Here is a 24,734-nt window from a genome sequence, read left to right on the forward strand (position 1 = left end):
AGACAAGTTGAGGTATCTCTTTGTCTCAGCCAGATGCAATGTAAGCTTGTTTGGTTCAGACATTTCTCTTTAACAACCGCTTGCCAAATTTAAGCTACCCAAAGTCTGTGAATGTGTCATCCAAATACATAACTGTTTCCCTCTGACTTCCAAGGTCATTAAACTCAGCTTGATAAAATAAGGAATAATATACCTTGACACTTGTGCTTCCCACAGTGTTATAAATCAATCTGAATCGATCTTTATATCCTCTCTTCTCCCCGTCCATATCAAATCTTTCAGAAATCTGATTTTCTGTTACTATAAAACAATTGGAGTTGGAAATTTCTGTCAAATCTCTCCCTGGATGTATATCTCAGCTGTGGGAATTAGTGTGTTGGATGTAGGAATACCTGTTGAAAGAAGGAAGGTTTGTGGTAGTTATTAAAGTAACAGAGATTTAAGAACACTGGCCTGGCTTTTAGGAGTCTCTAAGTATTCCTTGGAGTTAGCTAACCTTTGATAAAGCTGTTAAAAAGAAAGGTGAAAAATTTAGTTCTAGAGACAGTCTGTTTGGGTTTCAAATACAGGGAAAACTTCAGATAAGGAACTTAGATATCTGAACTTCCTTTGTTTACTCATGACTTTAAAATGTTGAACTCCAGAGTATGGCAAGTACAGTGGGAACCAGTTACAAGAAGTTTTTAGGGTAACCTTCCTCTTTAGAGTTGTATATGAGAACAATCTCTGCAGTTTCCCAAGTTGTGGACTTCCCATACCAAACACATGAGTGCAACAGATGTGAGGTATTTAGAGACCAACTGGCACACTTGCACAGTATGCTAAAAACAGCTAATTTTCCCATTAATTAGAATACTTGTTGTTTTCAGCAACGTAATACAAAAAAGGCATGAAATTCTTTCTTCTTTTCCTTGGGAAATTCAATAAATTTCTAGCAGTGATGTGACCTTGAGTCAGTATACAGAAGTGACAAATGTCCTGGTTCCCAGAAAGTGTACTTTGAACACCTACTGTTATGGTATTGGGCTGTGATATTTATGATAGTGTTGTATGAAACACTGTGACAGTCTTTTCATTAGATCATTGTCATATCATTCTCAGTGCTCATTGATCTTATAAGCTTTTAAATACTTTCCATTATTTTGCCATTAATTTCTTTGGGGGTGGAACATAAAGGAGAGAAAACTGCAAGTGCCATTATTCTCATTTTACTGGTGGGAAAACTGAAATCTAAGTGTTATAATTAGTAGGGCAGCAGCATAGCTGGGGTTGTACTGTCTCCTGGTTTACTCCAACATTTTTTGATCAGGGTGCCCTCTTTACAGCGTCTGCTTTATGATTGCATTAGACAAGTAAGGAATACAGTCTTGTATTTATTTATTTTTTATTGTGCCGAGTAGTAGTCTCATGGAGGAAAGTTTCTCATGGGGAGCACATTTCATATGCCAGTATGGTGATAAGCTTGCAGATCTATCTGCCTTTGTTCTTTGAGTACTTCATTTGGAATTGTTGTATAGAGAATACATTAATATTACTGAGCTTAAGCATCTGAATTATGGTATGCATCACTCTCAAAATCTTAATGAGACATTTGGTTGCCAAGGATGCAGTAATTTTATTGCATGCCTTCTTCTATAAAACATCACTACAACAATAATGTAGTGCATAGAATAAAACAAGGGAAGGAAGCAGGCTTTCTCTGTCTGTATAAAGCAGCTACTTAAAATCAGTGTGTTTTCCTGTAAGTGCTTTGACTCATATCTTAGTCCTGCAAGACAGGGAGGAAGTAGTGACTTTCTTCACATGGATCAAATTCAGTGAGTGAGTGTTACAAGACATGACGGTCAGTTGATGTGCTTCACTCCAGATAGGGATGCATCCTGCTGGTGCTACCTGTACCACTGACAAAACACTTTGAGGTTTCTTGTACCAGAGACTGTGCTGATAGAGATGTGCTGACACACGTGTGCGATGTCAAGCACACGAGAGGCTCAATTGAAACCTCCAGGGCTGCTGAAAGCCATCGACCTCAATGAGACACTCAAGTGTGTGTGAGTGTGATTATCTCAGGGACATAGGAATGGGAAGAATCATGTTGGTCAACTGGTCTCACTCTCTGCTATCACAGAAAATACCTCATACTGCAGGTATTCTTTTAATAACCCCATCCAATTTTGCTATAAGAGGTATTGTGGGATGCTTCATGCAACTTCTCTAGAAACGTTTTTAATCCCAGAATCTCATTACTTGTCTCTTTCAGATTTTTTATTATTTATTTATTTATTTTTAAATTCATGATCTATTTTTATTTATGACCAGATTACACTAATTTCAACTTACTATTTATCATTTGGGTCATCAAAGCCCTTTTATTCCACGCATGGATTATTACTCATCTTCATTTGTATTAGTGATGCTTCCCACATTTTGTAGCAGTGCTGTTTGATTTTTTTGTTTGTTTTTGTTACCCAAGACTACTGAAGAGTATATGAAATAAAATGAACTCTGCCAGTATTTCTTTAAGAACTCCATGAGTAGTTTTCTGCCGCACGTTCCTTCCCTGTCAGCTCATTGCTTTACCATAAACAATTATAAATTTTCCCTGGATAAACTAGTCAATTTTCATGTTGCACCTTACAAAATGCTTTACTGGAGCTCTGATAAGCAGTTCTTCTTCAGTAATGTGTAGTTCAGCTGCTTTTTAAAGAAAGGCACAGCATTAGCCAGGAGCAATATCTCTTCACTAAGATATATCGAGTGTGATATTATTTCAGTATTCATTAGAAATTTAAGTTATCCCTTCCCTATAGAGCTGCTCTGAAACCTTTCAAAAAGGTGAAATAAGGCAAACAGATCTGTAATTTTCTTTGATATATTTAATTTCTTTTTTTTTTTTTTTTGTGTGTGTATGTGTGCACTGATGATACCTATTATCTTCCACTGTTTTGGAAAAGCTGTGAATCATGCTGAATTTATAGCTTCATTAGAAATGATTCTTGAATAACCTCCAATTTAATACAGCAGTTCCTTTGGAATCAGAATTCAATGTTCTGTCTTTGAGCCATCACTTCACCAAACCATTTATTGTCTGTTTTAGCCTACAAACAAAAGTGGATTGAGAAAGAGAGATAAAGAGAAATATTAACTCTTAACCATTATTATTGATTCATGACAGATGGTAGCTGAAATGAAACTGATAGAACTGTATCTTCGTAGATACACATAATGGTGTATATATAGAATCTACCTATCAATTTATATACATAAATCATCTATATTTATAAAAAATCATTTTTTTTTCTCTTTACTCTTGTAGTAAAAGTACACGTTTTGAGGAAGGAAAAATGTTTCTTACTTTTAGACCTTACTGCACCTCTCATCTGAAAAGGATTTTTGTGGTTTCCAATGTTTTGTTTTAATCAGAAATCAATTTCCAGCTACCCTTTAATGTGATACCTTATCTGTCCTACACTTCTGCATTACTTAATTTTGTACTCCTGGGAGGATTTCTTTCACTCTGCCAACAGAGAAAAGTTAGCTTGCACTTATTAGGAGATTTTAATTTCTTCTCTGTTGCTAAATTTAAGAAAATATTTGTACAATTATTTAGAAGTAATGGTAAGGTTTATTTTTTTTAATTGATCCATAACAGATACAATTGGGAAACCATGATGGTAGCCCTAACCTTTTGAATTTTGATATGGATATTTTGCAAGGATAATAAACTGAAGCTTAAGAGAAGAAAATAATCATGTTTAAATATATTGTTTATGAATTTCAACTGGTTACATTCTTCTCTTAAATTGAGCAATTACACGTAGCTATTCTAAGATTTCTCTAGACATTGCAAACATGGACCATGGTGTATGTATATATATATATATATATATATATAAAATTGTGCTGTTTTAAACCTGAAGTCACGCGGTGTCTTGATATGCACTTACTGCATTATGCATTTGTCTTGATCTGTTACAGTTTGGAAATGACTGTTTCTGGGAACCTTTCATTTCTCAGATGAAAAGCAAATCAATATCACTTTATTCCTTTTTGTAGTATTTCAAGTTGATTTTAAAGGTTGTTGGACATCGTAGATTCACTTTCCATTGGCTAATGTGGCTTTGCATAATGCTGTGTCTGTTCACAGAATCACAGAATCACAGAAATTTTCAGGTTGGAAAAGACCTAGAAGATCATCTAGTCCAACCATTAGTCCAACCATGTTGAGTAGCTTGAATAAGAATCAAATGACTTTTCTGTCATAATTGACAGTGGTCTTCAGTCACAAAAGCAAGGTGTGTATTTCATCCTGAATTATATAGCCTACATGACAAACACAATGACCCATGAAGAAATCTCAGCAAGAGTTAAAGGTGGTGTCCATTACTACATGTGATGTCTTCAAGTAGATGCTTTCCAAAATAACTAGGACTCCGAAAGCAAAGGTCCAGTAATGCTGTGTAGTTGGCAGGTAGAGGCAGGTATTTTCAAAAAGCTATTGAGGGAAATCTTGTCTACATAACCAGACAACTGAACACTGGCAAAACCAAAACAAGAGACTCCTCACAGACCTGTAAGGACCTTTTCTGTTGTGGATAGGAGTTGTGTGGGCAGAACTGGGTATGAAGTTTCTATGCAAGAAAACTGAAGATCAGATCTCAGTTTAAGACTGCCTAGATATTTGGATATCCATTACCTTATATTCCTCTATCTGTTCCTTTTTCATCACTTTGTCTTCAGCAGCACCTCTTAAGCATCAAGCTCTTTTTCTGATTAACACAGTGACACTTGTAGCAGGCCAGTGCTACAAGGCAAAGCTGTACCACTCTGCCCAGGCAGAGACCAGCTGAGTTTGCTGGCACTAGCTTCAGCTCTTCCCAATGGATTTGACAAGTTCCCAGTATATCCTGCTCTACTTTCTGGAGTTGCACACTGCATAATCCAAAGACACCACTGCATCTGATTTCTAGTTGTGCTTTCATACCTGGACTGTATAATGACATCATTCTGAAAAAATGCTCTGGGAAAATAAATTTGTACTCCAGTGTTGAGATGTTATTGTACTGCCTTATCTTTAACTTTAACCCTTTACAGCAATATTTACTTAAGCTTTACATAACGTAAAATACATTATCTTTACTATTAGCTTCTATTCACAGAGGTATCTGTAAATTCACTAGAAAGGGAACTGATTTCCTTGCAGAAAGCCACCAAATCCATTTTCACTGAAAAGAGAAGTGAAAGAGATTAAATAAAAAGGCTGCCCTAATATCAAGAAGAACACTGTATATCTGGGGTATCTGGAGCTTTGACAACACAAATGGACACAGGACACTCTTTAGCATTCCATCCCAGGGCATAAACCTGTGTATGGGACAAGGCACATCTTAAAAGCTGCCAACAGCTGAATGAACCTAAGGGAATGCTATAGATGCTAATTCCTCTTGCCTGTTTTTGAGATATACATCTTTACTGAAAGACAGTTTTTAATGTCTTTTATCTTTAATCATTATTTTTAATCTTTAAGCTTTATTCACATGGCATTATTTAGAATTTTACAAAGTATTTGTAGGCTTAAGAGTAAAAAAGGGTCTCTGACTACTATTAATCTGCTTATTGGTTTCTGGAACTTGAAACAGTTTCCTAACCAATATTTGATCAAAAAATAGCGTGATTTGTTGCTGTTAATCACGAGGACCAGCTGTACCTTCAATTTGTCAAAATAAGCTGGAGAAAAAAATCCCATCCATGCTCAGCATGATGCTTCTGGAAGAATTTATGTTCAATTTATCTTTTGAATTTAATAGAAACTGAAAAATAATAATAACCAATTTTGACTGCTTAATTGAAATCAATGAACCAGAACCTGAACAGTTGTTCTTTGACATTTCTACACTAATATCGTTGAGGTTACAGTAACAGACAGTGATTTGTCATCTGGCTCCATCATTTGCACTAAAAACTAATTTACAGAATTGTACAAATGAAGAAGAAAGAAAAGTAGTAATATTTTATGCAGAAAATTATGCGAGGTACATGATTCTTTCTCAAGCTTATGTATGCCATTTTCAAAATCAGTATACTTTACTCAGTACACTTTGTTATTGTTGAAGAGTAATATTTTTGTGTGCTATTAATTTCTGTCATGCACTCTATGAGAATTTCCTTACACCTACCTTTAGTTTTTCAAACAAAACCTCTTTTCATTTGGACACTGGTAATAACAGCTAATTATTTTTCTAAAGTTGCTTTGCCATGTGCACTGGACCAAATTTGTTACAAAGTGAATTGCCTAGTTCTGCAGTTCTAATTTCTAGATATTTTGGCTCATCTTATCTTTGAGAAAAGCATGCTATTCATAATACTTACAAGTTGTTCTAGATAGATTGAGTACTTATTAAAAGTAAATATGCATGAAGTGAACAAAGAGCAGGGAGTTTGCTTTAAAGACTTGATACTTGTGGTGTAAGACTGTTTTTAAAGCCAGGTTCACTTCTACTCATACGTAAATTCCTTCAACATGTATAAGTATGTTTTAACTGTTCATTCAAGGAGTAAGTTAAACTAAAAGTAGTCATGAAACTATTTATATTATTCATTACCTCTGTCTTATTTCAACTATCTTCCAGATTTACTGGCCTGCAGCTAAAGAAAAGTTGGAATTATGCAAACTAGCTGGGAAAGATGCCCATGTAAGTATAGTCTTGATATTTTTGTTCTTTCTGGTGATATTGCACACCTGTATATTTGTTTCTATATGCACTAAATATGTTAGTGAGTTGTTGTTTTTGTTTTGTTTTTGTTTTTTTGTTGTTTGTTTTTTTCTTTCATGAACTAATTGAGAAAAAGGGGGGGAGGATTGGAGGGAGTCATTTAAAAATAATTGGATTTCTTTAAATGCTAATGCTTTAAGAAAAATATTTACTATTAAAAACAGCAAATGTTTTAGCCATCCTTGTATGTAATTAAGTCAGTTGAGATATTAATGAACTTTCTTCTGATGTTTACTGTGGGAAATACTTTTCCTGTGGAAGTCTTTTCCTTCTCATTGAAGTGCTCTTTTTTTGGAAATATCCTGAATGTAACTCCATTATAATTCATTAATGAAACAGAGTAGCAATGGACATTGCAAATTAACTTAATTTGCAGACAACTGAGTTTAAGGTTAAAATAAAATCTCAGATCTAATAGCTTTCCTATGAAACCATAAATCTTAAAGAAACCTCTGTGTACATAAGGTACATGCATATATACAATAAAAATTTCATATCTTCTTTGCATAATGCAGATTACATTGTGTCAAAAGTCCACCATAAATGTAAACATTTTCTGGCTATACAATAAGATTTCTTCCTTTTCTCTACACAAATATTGCATTTTCTGGTGATCCATTTGTTAACAAGGTGGAATCCAGCTCAAAACACTCTCTTTCTCTTGTCTGAGGAATTTCAACTTTTTATCCTAACTTATTGCCACTATTATCTTTACAGCAGACAAGGGCTAAACAACACCTCTGCTGAGCACTGGGAAAGTTCTGATACTGGACTCTATGGAGGATCTGTGCTGATCTATTTCTGTACCTAAACATAAGGAAAAAGATCAGAGGAGGGAATATTTATTTTTGGCATACATCATAACTCTCTCCTTTTTGCTTCTTGCACTGTCTCTGCAGCTTGCCTCTCACTAAGGTGCAGAATGGTTGCTTGGACCTATGCATAGCTCATGTGTTTCCTCCTAAATACAATATCATACCTGTTTATATTTTGGGGAAGGCTACAACACGCCTTCATAATCAACCCGTGCAGCACCCATACAGCACATGGCAGCCATCTGGACTGCTTACTAGCCACAGCCATGTCCAGTTAAGGCCAGGACTGCCCTGAGCTTCCCAAAGGATCCAAATAAAAGTGACCAACAGGATGTGGTTGGTGCAGAAAGAAGTCACTCACACCAAACATCCTGCTGGAAGTATGCTAAAGCCCTTGAGATTGCCACAGAGTTTTCTATCATGTAATCTTTGGTGTTAAAGCTAGTGCAGAACCCTTAATCAGGAGCAAAGGCAGGAGGATTTGTAGGCAGACAAATCCGGTGGCTATCTGACCTCGGTTGACTGGGGATGTGTCTACAGCATGAGCTGAGAAGACGTCCTCCAATCTGCACTGTTACCACATAGTTCCTCGTGGCTGTAAGCATTACAAAATAAGGGCTTGCAAGTGTGATTGATGAGCTGACCAATACACAGCCACTGCAAAAGTTTAACCATCACAACTTTGAACTGTTTAGTAAACAATCACTACTACAGTAGCTTCAAGTTTAAATACAAGGATTCTGTGGCTAAAACGTACTGCAAGAATGTGAAAGTGAAAAAAATAAACATGAAAATTAACATTTCTCTTTTTTCTCTTTGCAACAGACAGAATGTGCCAATTTTATCAGGGTCCTTCAGCCCTACAACAGAACGCATGTTTATGTCTGTGGCACAGGAGCATTTCACCCTCTCTGTGGATACATTGAACTTGGCACTCACAAAGAGGTAATTTAATTTTCTCACCACTCTGATATGTCAAGGGGTAACCTTTGTCTTGTTTAGCATTCATTACAGATTGGAAAATATCATGTGAGTGTATAAAAAATGAACTGACAGCAACTTGCGTAAATAACAGAGTAAATGGTGGGTTTTGCAGGTCAGACAGGAACTTGTGTTCTCACATTCGATATGTGCATATCGCTTTTGAACAAAGCACTTTCCTTGGTAAGGCTTAATACACAAAGTTCTTCAGAATGACACTTCCACATGATTAAGTAAGTGAGGAGCACATTTAACCCAGATGTCCTTCTTTCTTGTAAGTCATTTCCGCGCATACATTCTGCTTACACACACACACAGTTCAAGATGACATTCATCGTTCTATCTTCTAATGTTCACATATCTCCTGTTCCTCAGGAATGGTTTCCAATTTCTTGTGCACAAGAGTAATTCAGAGTTTGTAAATGGTCTCTAAGTCTAAGCTGAAGGGTGGTATCTCAGGCCTTTGCAGATGGTTTGCAGCCCTGTCAGTAAGTGCTGGGTGTCCTCGGTCACTAGTGGCGAATTCCTGCACTGAAGTTAGCAGCTGACTGGTCTTCATTTGCTGGTGACAAAGAAATCTCCATCCTAAGTGGTAAATGTTTGAGATGTAACCTCCGGAACAGAAGCATTTTGGTGTTGTGTCAAGCAGCCACTTAGTACACAAGTCTCTTTTAACTCCTATACATATAACACTTTGGTTATATTTATAACATTGTCTCTGCTCTTAGACAGTGTCTGGATGTGACCTGTCTGGTTATTTTTCTGTAATGCAGGCTTCCTGTGCTTCTGTAGAAATAGCTTTCCCTTTTCTCTGAATCTAAGTGAAATTGTAGAATATAAAAAGTGAGTTTTAACGATATGTTATTAAATGCAATATTGGATTTATGCTGATGAATGAAATCAAGGGCAAATGCTTATCCAAAAAAAAAAAAAAAAGGGGTGGGGGGGGGTGGGGGGGGGGGGAGGGAGAAGGGAAAGGGATTAACTCTTAACTCTTGTCCTGTCTGGGACCCATGCAATCTGTGGGTTGTTTGACCAGAGGCAGCTGAAGTTACAGTGAAGTTACTTCACTGGAGCTGCCTGAAATCTGCATGATGATACTTTTTCCCTATTAAGCTGTTAATACTCCTAGTACTGTTTGGAACAGGCTGTATAGTTGGGCTTGCAAAGAAACAACTTAGTCTTCTTTGCTTCATTTCTTTGATTATTCCAATTGAAACAACTGAAGCTTTACTTTGCTTGTATCACACTGATTCCTTACCCTGAATGATTAAGTCCACAGCTGAACTGAGCAGAACAATTCTTAGCAAGAGTGTAAGGTTCTGGTTTACCTCTGGATCATTAGTGAGTTGTCTTATTCACTGTCCCATTGTAATTTCATTTCTGATGGCTGTTCTCATCGGACATTACAAAATTATGGATTTGGCCTGATTGTTCAGTCTGGCAGTCCGTCTAGACAAGGGGGTCTGTCTCAATTAGATGTGACCAATTACTTTAGGAGAGGAAATGAAAGAAGAAACCTCACATTGTATTTCCTAATCCCCTAATTGTCTCCCAGTTCTGCCTGTCCTGCACTCACTGGTTGATCAGCTGCAGCAGTGAGCTGTTCAGAGTTCATCACTACTCACACCGCTTCTGCTGGTGCATTTCTTCTACAACCTCCTACTGAAACAGTGGCTTTGAATGGCATGAGACATGTTTTCCCTTTCCTCCTGGCATTCCAAATACCATGAAGCCACTGCCTGTCCAGATAAATGTGGTATAGAAGGAGAGTCCTGGGCCCTTGAAACCCATTGATGTGAATTTTACAGGCAGCTGGAAAGTCTACTGGTTGTAGGAAGTGAAGCCAGAAATCCTGTGTGGAACTCCTGTTGCAGATCTGCTCTTTTAGATTTTTTCTTCCTTTTTTTTTTTTTTTTTTTTTTTTTTTTTTTTTTTTTTTTTTTTTTTTTTTTTTTTTTTTTTTTTTTTTCCCAAATCTCTGATTTGTAAGAATGGGTAATGAATGTTTGGTAATTAGAAACCTCTCCAGGAAGCTGTGGGATGCTTGGTAGAGCCAGAGATAGTGTCACACAGCTTTGAAAGCAGGCAGCACCCTGCTGACCTCTGGAAGTTGCTGGAAGATCTGCCCAGTGCTTTGCTGGTTGCTGCCAACGCTACAGAAGCAGACAGGAAAGGAGAGTGGATCAGGTGACTCAGAACTACTGCACACACTGCTTTTGAACCCATATAAATCCCCTACAGGATCACACAATTAAAGGGGATTAAAGTCCTAGCATTGCTAGTGCTGAAGTCACTGCCAAAACTTCTCTTGGCTGGTGAAGAAGAGGTTTGGCCTGGTTGGTGCTCATAGCCACAGGTCTCCAAGGGATGCTCTTTTCTTTGAAATCTTTGTCCAGACTGAAAACAGGAGGTTAACTGTCTGAATGAGTAGTTGTGTCCATTAATTTGTCTGGATGAAGTCTGGAGTGTTTGATGGTGATCTATAGAGCCCTCAGTCTCTCGAGTGTTCCTGGACATAGGAAAGCCTCTTGGCATGTGTTATACTGCAAAGGTTCTCTAAGCAGATCAGGGTTGCATTTCTTAGAAGCAATGAGAACAGAACAATAATATTCTATTGTCAGCAAAGCAATGTTCAATTTTTAATTTAGCGTTGTCCTTGATGAGTCCATCTCAGTAGCCTGAGAATTTAGTTTACCTGATATCTCACATGTTTGAGAGGAGATAACAGGAGTTCTTATCCGATTAAATTCTTCTTCGTAGCAGCCAAAATTGCTGTAGGAAGTTGAATTTATCTCCACTGATTGGAATTGATTTTCTTCCCTCTTAAGTAAGGATCTTAATTATTCAGTATCCTGGCCTCTTGTCTTCTGAGCCTATAGGGTTTAGAAGACATCTCAGTGAAGTAGCAGTGTTTGGTTATTTATTATCTGTGTACTCTTGGAATAAATTGAATAAATGTGTTGTGAGGTCTAATTCTATGTGAATCTCTTTGGGTATAGTTAGCTATCATTTGCACTCTTCAGTTCTCATGCAAGGCAAAGTTATAGAAACAATTAAGTCACTTCACCCTTTTTTACATAATGTTTTAAATCATAGAAGTTTCTTTTTAACTAACTTCAAAAGCTGTGCCTCTGAAATAAATATTACACCCATAATGATTTGATTCCTGAATGCTAGGGGGATTCTGAATGCCAGTTTGCATGGGAGAGTACATTAGAAACACCTCTACAGGAAGTCTCCCTTCTCTAATAGCAACATTCTCAAAATAATCTCTCTGTACCTGCTAAGACTTCACTCATACTAATTACCAGTTTGCCTTCAGAAGGATACACTATAAGTTTCAGTTACATGTGCTTTTAGAAAACCGATGAAAAGAATATGTAAAAATGTCCACTTGGGCTCTTCCAAACTAATAAAATTTCAAAGTAATACTTATAAAAATTGAATCTAAAATGCAAAATTGCCCACTGAAATCATAAGGATTGACTTTTAAATAATTTATTTCCTTTATCTCCCTCTGTATCCTTGTTCTGTGACCCAAGCATTGATCGCTGTGTTTGGAAACTACAAGGAGGGATTCATTCTAATATCTTTTGCATCCTTAGTCTTGTTAAAAATAACAAGAGAGAGCATATGCTGCTCCTATATAAAGGGGCTGAACTATATCTGCCATGAACATTATTCAGCAGTCCCTGGAGAAATTTAGGAGTCAGCCAGAATCCCTTCTGGGTCTCCTGTTGCAACACAGTCTATCAGCAACTTTCCAAATAGACACCAGTGCTTAACACAGACCAGCCTTTACTTTGAATTGAAATGAACAATGCATTTTTTTTTCTTCCTGAAAATCTTTATATGCTTTCAAGATTTATTTTTAATTATATAGTGAGCAACATATGTTAAAATGATGAGTGAAAAAAAATCCAGGTGTAAAACAGGGGCATGGACTATAAACATCAATGCCAAGGTAACAACTCTGTGATCTGGTACACCTTCACTTCATCTGTTAGCAAAGCAGTTTGTCTGAGTGAGTTTTTCTCTGCAGCCACACCAGGATAACAATTATGTGTTTATTCTCAGGAAACGATATTCAGGCTGGATATTCAGAACTTGGAGTCAGGCAGGTTGAAATGCCCATTCGATCCTCAGCAGCCATTTGCATCAGTGATGGCAGGTAAGAAACTGTCAGAGCAGACACTGGGCTCAGAGGCTCAGCAGATGTCACTAGCAGAGCTGCTTTGGCACTGCTTATGCTTCTGATGCTGGTTTGTGCTCTGGGACCTGGGGGAACCCTTCAGTCTGCTAACACCAAAAGTTGGAAATGCATCAACACAAGCAGAGAAACCTGAGTGGCTGTGAAGTCTCTGCCAGCTGAGTAGGGTTTCATCCTCACCCAGTCATTTCTCCTTTAGCAACACAACAGAATAAAAGGACAAACCAACACATGGACAGACAAAGTTTCAAGTGCTTCTAAGGCTCTTTCTGCAATTATCAATATGTTCTGTCCTTTGAAGTCTGCTGACATCTGCTATTTCCATAAATACATTTTTGAGGCTTCTATTTACTTGAGTAGCCACTTCTGAAGCTGGAGGCCTAGGAACGAGATAGCACAATCTGCCTGCTGCGTGCATCGCAGTGCTGTGTGGTCTGACATTTGGTACTGAGGAATGTCAGCTTGACCTCTGGTTTTCAAACCACTATAAGAGACACTTTTGTCATGGTTTGGTTCATAGCTTTGGACAATTTTCATTTAACTTGTCCATCAAGCCCATGAATACAAGATAAGAGTGAAGCACCATGACGTTTTCATTTACAGCTAAAGAGCAGTGGTGACAATGCTTTGAAGTATTGGTCACTGTGTTATAAAAAGAATATGACTAACGTTCAGTCTTTCTTCTCTGATAATAAGATAGATGATTTGTGATTCTGACCCAACAGATAGGGCAGGACTTCCTTTATTAAAAACAATAGATTAAAGTCAGTGCTTATTCTTTTCGGGGACCCCTAGTACTATTTAATGACTGTGAAGTCTATTTTTAAAATGGAATTCTAGAAACTTTATTCTTTTTTTTTTGCCTTAATGCAATATAGCTCCATGATTTATTATTGTGTTGGCTAATTCCAGTAGCACACTAGTACATCGACCTCTCTATTACATCTTGGGAAATGAAGAAGCTGCTGTGCTTTGCTAACTAAAATGTAACCTTAAGTATGTAAGAATTTTCAGGCTAGATAAAATTGGTAATTGGATTGTTTTAACACCCCTTCCTGCACTATGCCTGGTATCAAGTGCTTCACTGTACTGTACAAGGAGCATTGTAAAGAGTTACAGGCCTGACCAGAGGGTGTGTTCTTGGCCTATCTTTGGATGATTGCTTTATTTCCTAAAGTGCTAGGAGAGCAGTGTAACTCATGGATAAGATACTGCGCTGGGACTAAGGGGAGCTCAGTTCCCGTCTCTGCTACTGGCAAGAGGAATAGCCTTCATAGTGTTTCTCTCCACCTGCTTTTATTTATCTGTAGAATGGCAATAAATATTATTTGCATCCTGCAGAAAGCATATTTAATCAGGTATAAATATGAGCTTAATATTGCCCTATATAGAAATACCTAATCTGTCTTTGAATACTATACAGCATTTTACCCCAACAAAAATGCAGTGCTATATTATATACAGTGCTGGAAAACCCAGGGTTTCTAACTGATAAATCACCTGCTTGTCATCCATCTTCTGTTAGAAATTACCACTCACCAAAACCATTCTGGAAATAACTAGAACTTGGACTGAGAGATATCAAAAGCCATGAGAAGTGCTGAAAGCGCCTTGTCAGCAGAGTCTGGGCAAGGATGGGCATTTTCTATTAGTCCTTCAGATTTATCGATCACTGAGTGCCTGTCAGTTAGCAAACACCAATTACCCTGCCCATCCTTCATTATGACAAATACTGTTCTGCACTCACTATTGTTCCTTTACAAAGGCGACATGCTGTCTGAAAGATGTGCTTTCCAGTACTGTCATGGAAATAATACATAAGTAACAGTAATAATGAAGCAAAAAGAAAGCTGACAGATCTTTTTTTGTGGGTCAGTGGTTGTGGCTTTTTGCTTAATTCTGTTTTCTTTTTGTCTTATGTTTTAAGCATGTTTACATCTTTTGCAAATGAAACCACACAATATTTATGATTTATATTGAATGGTATTTATTTGGAGTTCGCCCTCAACAAAGAGCTTCTCACTAAAATAACTTGTGAAATGTTTCCTCTCAGAACATTGGAAAACCTGGAAAAGTATTTTTATGTATCACGCATCATTTTCTATGATTATTATTTATGAATATAAACATTTTTTATCTTTTCAAACTGCAGAAATTGCTTTTTGCAAGCCATTAAACAAAAAACAAAGCTCTCCCACCTGATAAAGCCATCTAGCTATTTTTACAGAAAATAAATAAATAAATAAATAGAATTTGTTGTAAAATGCACAGTACAATTAAAAATTTCACAGCAATACTGTTGCTTCATACTAGAAAAATACTGGGATTTGAAGGAAAGCAGGAAATATTGTGGGAGTCTTACATTTATATAGTTTTACAGTTCCAAAAAGGATCTCAGAAAAATAAATAGTAACTGCAGTTGTAGCAAGCACCCTGCACGTATTATAAATACTGTTTCTTTGTGAGACAATTTCTGGCTGCCTTATTCAAGCAAGATGTCTCATTTGTTTTAGTGGAACAACTCACTGTGTTAAAATGATCAGAATTTGGGTCTATAGCCATATTCCTACTATTAACATGCTACATAGTTGAGAAGAATTCCCCTAGCGCCTAAATTCCTCTTTGTGAATGAAGTGTTGGGCAGAGATCCCTGCTCCAGGAAATTGCCAAGCCATGAAGTTCCTATAGTCAAGCATCCATCAGATTCCTAGTTCAAGTCCAGGAGCAGCAAAGTTCCTGTCCTGTGGTGGGACAAGGCTGGGATAAAGGCTAGCTTGAATCAGTAGATGGTTGTGTCTGCATTATAGCCCGTGGGCTCATGGTCAGTGTCAATAAGGCAGGATGCTTGATTTGTTTGTGCCATCATGCCCTTAGCTCTGTCCTCATTAAAGCCTGGAGAGATTTTCTTTTTTGGTTGCCTAAAAGATCTGGAAATTAGACACAGACTCCTTAATTTCTCAGGAATACAATTACAAATACTATGTCCATTCAAATGTAAGTAATTTCATAAAACCACAAATCCCAATAAAGCATAAGACAAAAAACACTTTAAAGTATTAAAATATTTCAAAGGCAAATTAGGCACAGGTGTTGTTTACCCAACAAAATACAAAGTTTTAATTTGTTTACTTCATGTATGTGGAAACCTCATTGCTTTTTCTTTTGCAGATGAGTATCTTTATGCTGGAACAGCTTCTGATTTCCTTGGCAAAGACACTGCTCTAACACGTTCCCTGGGCCCTTCTCACGACCACCATTACATCAGAACTGACATTTCTGAGCATTACTGGCTTACTGGTAAGATCCCAAACATATGCTGTTGTCATTTGCATTGTTCCTGCTTCTCTGAAGTTAATAGCCCCTTTCTTAAATAAATATATGTCCAGTAAGTATAAATATAGATATTGTATCATGGTATCTTTGGATTATGTAGGCTCTTTTTGGAGAAAGCTCAGTGGAACAAAAATGCACTTGAGAAAAGTCAGAGGTGAAAATGTTAATTAAGGAAAGAAGAGGAAATTAGGACCTAATAGTTCTTTAGTTCTTTCCATCTTTGATCTATACATCCGTATATAGTCCTGTAATTGGGATACTATCATGACTAAAATGCTTCTATTTCCAGTCTTGTTGCAATAATTTTTTTAAACATTTTTTCCGATCGCTTATTCAAAACTGTTCCCTAAAGTATGCTAAAATGACAGACTGAAAGTTCAGTGCTTTTAGGTAGGAGGTCTTTTTTTTTTTTTTTTTTTTTTTTTTTTTTTTTTTCCTTTTTAGAAGAGGAAAAATACTCTTTGTTGCTGTGAGGGTCATTTTAAAACCACTACGGGCACCCTAAAATAGCTTCCCAAGCAAAACACTGCTTTTCCTTGCCCGTTAAAAACATTCTGAGCTAGTAAACCCTCTAAAAAACTGGCCACATTTACACCCAGGCAGTCTCAAACCACACACAGAGAAACATGGAAAACTTCGCTCACAGGCTAACCCTGCTCAATTAAAGCATCCCCCTTTTAGCTGTCAACTGTCTTTAAAGATGTGGCAACACTGGCCCTGTTTCAGGCTGCCTGTGTAACTATGGTTGCGTTGTAAAGCCAGGCCTGCTGACCACAGGGTTAAGTTGTCTTCCCAGCAGACAACTTCTGAAAGACATACTTCTGCTTAACTCTTTGAGACCTCAACAAGAGGAAATGTTCTTATTTTTATTACTTCTCTACTTCTTCTATTTCTCTACCTAAGTTCTTGCCCTATGTATCTGTCTAGATGTGGCTCCATAACTACTAGATTTCTCCTAGGGGATGGGGAGTAAAGGAAAAGCCACTTCAAGACATTTTACCTGGCCAAATAGATGTATTCCTGTGGACTGATAAAAGATGTCATACTTGACTCTGCTAACTTTACCTGCTTTCATCTCCTGTGTTCTTCAAGTGTATGGCTCAACATCTCTCTTGTCCCACCTCTCCTCTCTTCTCTTTTCTAAATGTTCCATAGACAAGAATGGATGTGTGCAGTATGGGTGAGCCAGTGTGGGTCCATCCAGGAGGCAACTGTCTCTAATAATGATATCTAACATTTGATTTTATCAGTGACTGCTTTCTGGTGCTTGGTATGGAAAGGCAGTTAGAGTAGCTGCTCTCCTATGGGATGTTATGATATCCCAGAAAGATTTATTGGGAAGTGCTCATAAGGAGCATCTGGTGTTATTGTTAGTACAGATCCACCTTGATGAGCATTACAGCAGAATGAAAAAGGGCTCAGTTCCCAGTCCAAAAGAACTTACAGTTTAAATATCTGGTTCCAAGCATTTCTTCATGTTATTAATGTTTCTGTTCAAGGAGCAGATCCTCCTGGAAGCCATGCTAAGTTACATAGTAGAGAGAGAGGTAATGTGGGATAATCAGTGTGGCTTCACCAAGGGAAGGTCCTGCTTGACCAACCTTGTTGCTTTTTATATTAGTATAACTGCAAGAGTGGACAAGGAAAGAGCCACTGATATCATCTGTCTGGACTTCAGTAAGGCCTTTGACGTGGTCCCTCATAACATCCTTCTCTCCAAATTGAGAATATATGAATCTGATGGGTGGACTGTTTGATGGATGAGGAACTGGTTGAAAGATCAGAGAGTGATGGTTAATGGCTCAGTGTCCAGATGGAGATCTGTGACAAGTGGTGTCCTTTGGGGGTCAGTACTGGGACCAGTGTTCTTTAAGATCTTCATCAATGACACTGACAGTGCAATCGAGTGTGACTTCAGCAAGTTTCTGGATGGCACCAAGCTGTGGGGTGTGGTCAACATGCCCAAGGGACAAGATGCCATTCAGAAAGACCTAGACAGGCTTGAGCAGTGCACCCAGGTGACCTCATGACGTTCAATAAATCCAAGTGCAAGGTCTTGTGCCTGGGTCATGGCAACACCCACTATCTGTACAAGCTGGGGGATGTAAGAGTGGAGCACAGACTTGCTGAAAAGTACTTTGAGGATGACTAACTGGATATGAGCCAGCAATGTGCCCTCACTGCCCAGAAAGCCAAAAGAAGGGTGACCGGAAGGGCAAGGGAGGTGATCCTGCCCCTCTGCTCTGTGCTGGTGAGGTCTCACCTGGAGTACTGCATCCAGATGCAGAGTCCTCAATACAGGAAAGATGTGGACCTGTTGGAGCACATCCAGAGGAGGGCCACAAAAATGGTCCCAGGGATGAAAAAACCTCTCCTTTGAGGACAGGCTGAGAGAGATGGGGCTATTCAGCCTTGAAAGGAGAAAACTCTGGGGAGGCCTTATAGTGTATCTAAAGGGGGGCTATGAGAAGGAAGGGGACAGACTCTTTAGCAGGGTCCATTGTGATATGACATGGGACGATTGTTTCAAAATAAAAGAAGAGAGGGGCTTACATTGACATAAGAAAGAAGCCTTATGCAGTAATATTAGCGAGACACTGGAATAGGTTGCCCAGAGATGTGGTGGATCCTGTGTCCTTACAGACATTCAAGGTCAGGCTGGATCAAGCTCTGAGCAACCTGATCTAGCTGTGGATTTTCCCATCCATTGAAAGGGAGTTGGACTAGATGACCTGTAAAGGTACTTTCAACTGAAAAGATTCTACAATTTATTCTGTTTTCACTTAAAGTGCTTGTATCTGTGACAGTTTTGTAAGGAGTGTAATATATTTATAATTCTGGGCTTGAAAAACAGCTTCAGTGTATTAGATTATAATGTCAAAATTATCCTGTGCTCAAGACCCCAGATATTCTTCATGTGTAGCTTGTGCCCAGCCATATTAAATCTGCAACCATGCTCAGTCTAAAACTTCTTATACACAAACCATGCAATGTTGTACTACAAGGCAGAGGTAGAAAATGGATGCTTTTAATAGTTTAAAATGATCTTATTTGTAGAACATGTTGAGTGCAATACTAAATGATGGGATCAGTTCTTCAGTAAGCCATAGGACAGCCAGTACATTGCTATGTATAGCATTACCGATTTCATACATTTTTTGCTTTCAGCTTCGCATTAGTGTAAAGAAAATATTTACTCGATTTTGGTTTTAGAACCTTCACCTCATCTAAATCCCTTTTTCCCTAAAAATCCCATCCATTGATCAAGAATATGTTAGACATCCAGGAAAAGTTGTACGTATTTGAATAATTGTACAGTTATAAACAGATTATTTCTGGGTATGACTCTTGTTTTACTTAGGATAAGGATAAAATGTGTAAGGGCTTTTTTTTTTTTTTTTTTTTTTTTTTTTTTTTTTTTCCAGTGGGCTGTGGAAGTTTTGCTATAATACACCTTAATATTTTAAAAGTTTTGTCTTTAATCCATTTATGGAAACAAGATTATTCATTTCTGGGGGAAAGGAGGAAAAGACAAAGCACGAGGGAAAAATGTGTAGGATACCTCCCAGTTCCTTGCAGGGCATCTCTATCTTAACTAATTAAGACATGTCTTAATCTCAATGACTGAATAGCCTCTCTACAAAGCAGAAAGGGAGGAAGGCAGCTAATCTTTCCCATGACTCATGCTCACACAGCTCATGCTCCTGCTTGCAGTGGCCCTGAAGGATGCTGCCTCTGCTCAGATTTCATCATGAAGGGCTGGAGAATCTGTTGGCTGGAGCAGTCTGTCCCAGATCCGGGGCGCTGGGTGAGATGTGTGGGACTGGAGTCCTGCTCTGGAAGGCAAAGCCATCCACTGGAACTGCATGCCTGCCTCCAGCTGGGACAGCAGGGTACCGGACATACAGACATCCAACATCCAGCTGCACATTCCTTGCTTCTTGATAGGAAGCTAAAGTCATAGTTAGGATGAGTGTTTCTCTGCATGCATTAATCTTTTTTCTTTTTTTTTCTTTTTCTTTTTTTTTTTTTTTTTTTTGGTGGGGGAGGGAGGTGAAGGGTTGAGGGGGAGGGCAGGGAGGTGGAATTCATTTGTTTGTTTCATTATTATTTTTTAATTTATTTCAATTTAATCAGCTTTGTCAGGGATGGATACTTGCAAACAGCGACTTCTTTATGTTCTCAGTGTTTTGGATAGGATTCAGCTTACTGAGCTTTACTGATAGTAAAAGTTATCATCACATCTGAGCTCAGCCATTTCATTTCTCTGCCTGTGATTTACAGACACAGGTGACACTCACTCCACCTATTGTAGGAATCTGTCCTAAAATAAGATTTTTTATTACCACTTTCCTCCTTTTCCCTTTCTGTCCTTCCCTGAGATAGGACCTGGGGGAGTTTAGGTTAGAAGCTTGGCATATAGAGGATTAAAGGAAAATGAGGTGAGCACTGTCCTTTGTGTTTTATCATGCCCTGTACTTCTGGCAGCCCAGCTGCAGAAAGTCTCCAAATGTTCTAAGTATCTTTTCCCATTCTTTATGTTCTGGGATTTGCTAAGGAATCTTCTCTGGAGGGATTATTAAAACACTATCTAAAACTACTGCTGATATTAGAAAGGTGAAATAGAAGGTAGATAACTCAAAGCAAATGGAACCATCCCTGGGGAACAGCCATAAAGGACCAGGTGTAGCAGTTATTCCCACTAGGCTATAGGAGAATGTTTAAAGGTCATGAACAACACCTGAATTCATGGTAGCTTCTTTTTCAGAGCTCCTGATGCCTTTATCCCCTCTTTGGTTACATACTGTCTAGCCATGAAATTAATATGCAGAAAAACTGTCTATTGAAGTAATTAAAGAGGGACACTGGTGTATACAGGAAAACAAATACTGGTTTAAAATGATCATCATATAATTTGTTTCCCATGCAAAGAATCCAAAAACCTAATTCACAATTGATTTAAACTTGCTTGTCTATGTTATATGGACAGATTACAAGAGATCAGACAAAGATGTCAATTGCAGAACGTAATGTGCTTTTCAGTTCATGATCTCTTTTATTAAATTGTTTTCAATCTCTTCCTCTTCATATCTTGTACAGTATATTTTTGTTTGGATTTTACTTTCAACATCAGTGTTCTCCATCGTGATTTAAAATCATTAAATATTTGTATTCCCTTTAATTTGTTAGAGATTCTTCTAAATCTGTTCCAGGAATTGATATTGAGACATTTGTTTTTGCATTTGATGTGCCAAGTAAAGCAGTGAACTTTTTTTTTTTTTTTTTTTTTTTTTTTTTTTTTTTTTTTTTTTTTTTTTCTTAAAAAGCATATATACAGGGTTTTGTTCCATGAATGAAGATTAAAAAAATAAAACATCATCAATAACAACAAGAAAAACTATGCAAAATTCAAATGAATGCTACAGTAGTATTTCACAGGTTCTTATATTAAATGGTTATTTAAACTAACTACATACTTTAGAAACCTTATTGGAAGCGTATTTATGTATTTTTTCAAACTTAGAGATCTAATCTTCAAAGTAGCTTTAAAGACCCTGAGGAATAATTGAATATTTGCTTTAGGCTCATTTTTAAATCCTCACTTAAATTTATAGGGCCTGATGCCTGCATCATTTCATTTTTCTGCTGGCGCCATTCTATATTGTCAGAATGGTTTAAAATGGAAGGAGCACTGTGGCTGTTCTGTCACATAAATTTACTCTTCCATCATAAAGGTACATATTCAGCACTTAAACACATCATGTTTGGTCACAAATCTTTGTAGACTTTTGAGTCAATGACCCTATTTTTGTTCTGTGTGTATAGTGTGTAAACTTGTTAATGCTAACATTAGAAAAAGGGTAAAAGCACAAAAATACAATAAAAGTTGATAATAGTACTCCCCGCAAGTCACCAATGTGTTCTTTTTTCTCTACCATCTTACGCAGTCCTCCATACTGCTTTCTACTGCAGCCTTCCCACTTATAAGGGATTTTACATTATTGCCAAAAGAATGTATTTTGGAGTTAAGGGTCTCTTTGTACTGTATTTGCATAACCACTTCTATTTTAAGAAAAGGGCCCTCAAAAGAGTTCATATACTTTAGCACATTAGGGAATGTCTTAAAAGTCATTTCCCCAACCATTGGCTTGACTTAAGCAAGACAGTGTGGTTGCCTGCTCTGCTGTAGTCTATGGGGTCTATAGAATTTGTTTAATTTCTGATATTAGTACAGAATAGGGGAAAATAAATAAAAAAATAAATAATAATAAAAAAGGCAGTGAGCAAGGCCTGGAGGTCACAAATGAGACCTGAGTAAGATAGTGAAGAACATGGGTAAAATTCTAGGCCCAATAGTCCAATAAGCATTCTTATGAGATGCAGGCAGGAATAGCCAGGCTCATTTTTGTTGAGCTTAGAAGTAGTATAACTGCCATAGCATTCCTTGCAAAAAGTGGATTTAAATGGCCCAAAGTGAATATCTCAGAAACACAGGATGGCTGATGTTGGCAGAGACCTCTGGGTCCATGTGGTCCAATCCCTGCTCAAGCAGAGATACCCAGACCAGGACACTCAGGACCACATCCAGGCAGCTTTTGGAGATCTCAAAGAAGAGTCCACTGCCTTCCCCAGCAACCTTTTCCCAAGTTGCTGTAGCCAGTGTGTGTTGATGCAAAACAAGGAGTTATCTCCTTAAGACTGATCATTCAGTTGTGGAGTTTTCTGTGTTATCCTGGGAATAAGGTACTGTGTTCAGTTTGTAGATGTAGTCAGTAAGAATGTTTAAAAACAGATATGTAGGAAATTTTTAAATTTGGAAATCTGCCGTTTATATTTTATTTTATTTTTTTTTTTTTTCATCCTGTGGTCAGTCAAAGTTATTTGAGTCATTTGCTATTTCTAGTAAACAGTACTGTATTTCTGTTCTCATAACTACTTCAATGTGTAATGAAATTAACTGACACTCTACCGTGCAGTCTGGGAAAAAACACTTTACTTGAAATTGATGACAAGAGCAGTAAGGCAGATTTTAGCAGTCATTGTACTGAAGTCATCTTGCTTTCAAGGAGAGAGCAATGGCAGATGCTACATATTTGTGTAAGTGGTAGAAAACAATATACACAAAAATATCAGACCAAGAGTAAATACTTCATGAATCACAGTGATTTTCTTTCAGAGTTAATGGCAAACTTGACACCTCCTATCTATATAAGGATGTTTTTATTTCAGTGGAAAATGCAACATAAATGTAGATACTGAAGAAGAATTTTAGCATAAAGACATGACAAGACTTTTTATCACATTTTTAAATCCTCTCTTTTTGGGACATTCTAGGAGCAAAATTCATTGCAACATTTCCCATCCCGGACACCTATAATCCAGATGATGACAAAATCTACTTCTTTTTCCGAGAAATATCACAAGACAGTAGCACCTCTGACAAGACAATTCTTTCTCGAGTTGGGAGAGTTTGTAAGGTGAGAACTCTGTCTTTCACTCTTCTTAAAATAATGTTCATTATTAAGAAAAGAGTTGGGTTTGAGCCATCCTGTCTGTGTGTACTTTAGAAAAGCTACTACATTTATAAATGAAAAGCCTGTGTCTAAATGACAATGTATTGACCTTCAGATTTGCAACAGTGACCTGTTTTGTTTCATAAGCTTTCAATAAGCATTGCCTTATTGACATGTACACAATACCAAGGTATTTGGATTTTTGTGAAGAGTGCACAGTGAATGAAGAGGAGTACAAACCCATCCCTTCAACATAGATTTGTACAGCGCATTACTGAGTGCTGAGATCATTCATTTGTTTCTGAGCATTCCTGATAATCAGTTGGGGTGGGACTGGGTAAAAAAATGCAGTTTCTGAGCTACATCCACACCCACCTGGAGGTTTCCTGCCCTGTGAAAAAGTGTGGTCTTTGACCTGTTTACCAGCCGGGTTCAGGAGCTGGCTCTCCTGCAGTGTAAAAAGACTTATTTGGTTGGTGCCCAACCTCCTTTTAAAGATGGCTCTCTTCATTTTCCCCTTTTTTGTGTTTGGTTTTGCTCCTTAAGAAAGATTTCTGCCCCTATGGTACACAGAATGCCAATTTTCATTATAAGCTTCATTCATTTTGAAGAACCATCTCTGTCAAAGGCAGAAGCCTCTTTAAATTGTAATGAGAAGATAAACCAGTTCCTGTCATAGGAAGGCAGTAAATAGTTTGTGGCTTAACAGCCTGCTGGTTTTGCTAATGTCTTCTTCCCATTAAAGTGAAACAGTCTGTTGACTTCTGTGACGCACATACTGTCTACTCTCCCCATAACACTGTAGGAAGACATGCAGTCAGGGTAGATACTTCTATCCTGTCCTTAAATCTCAGTAAACCAGGTATTCAGGAATCACTGGCAAAAGTCAGGAAAATGAGACTTAAAAATTTTCTTTGTATTACTAAATATAAGCTTTGAGCAAATGTTCTTTGAGCTCATGCAGTGAGCTAGACATTTACAACATCATTATAGTAATCACATAAGTAGGTACACTTATGTCATATTTTGTTCAGTTGTTCTCATTTACTTGCATTTTCTGAGCAAAATGACTCTACTGGCTGTGAAAATACCTTTCCAAAGAGAA

General features: G+C 37.6%; 1 protein-coding gene across 1 annotated transcript in view; it reads left to right on the forward strand.

The window, feature by feature from the left end:
* Nucleotides 1-24,734, forward strand: part of SEMA3D (semaphorin 3D) — a 141,048-nt gene that overhangs the window by 67,559 nt on the left and 48,755 nt on the right. The window contains exons 4-8 of the mRNA XM_072336696.1: nt 6,630-6,692; nt 8,414-8,533; nt 12,650-12,743; nt 15,951-16,079; nt 23,451-23,593. Of these exons, the coding sequence (XP_072192797.1) occupies nt 6,630-6,692; nt 8,414-8,533; nt 12,650-12,743; nt 15,951-16,079; nt 23,451-23,593 (549 nt within the window). The remainder of the gene's footprint in view (nt 1-6,629; nt 6,693-8,413; nt 8,534-12,649; nt 12,744-15,950; nt 16,080-23,450; nt 23,594-24,734) is intronic.

Source organism: Excalfactoria chinensis, chromosome 1 (genome assembly GCF_039878825.1).
Source record: "Excalfactoria chinensis isolate bCotChi1 chromosome 1, bCotChi1.hap2, whole genome shotgun sequence".
Lineage (NCBI taxonomy): Eukaryota > Metazoa > Chordata > Aves > Galliformes > Phasianidae > Excalfactoria > Excalfactoria chinensis.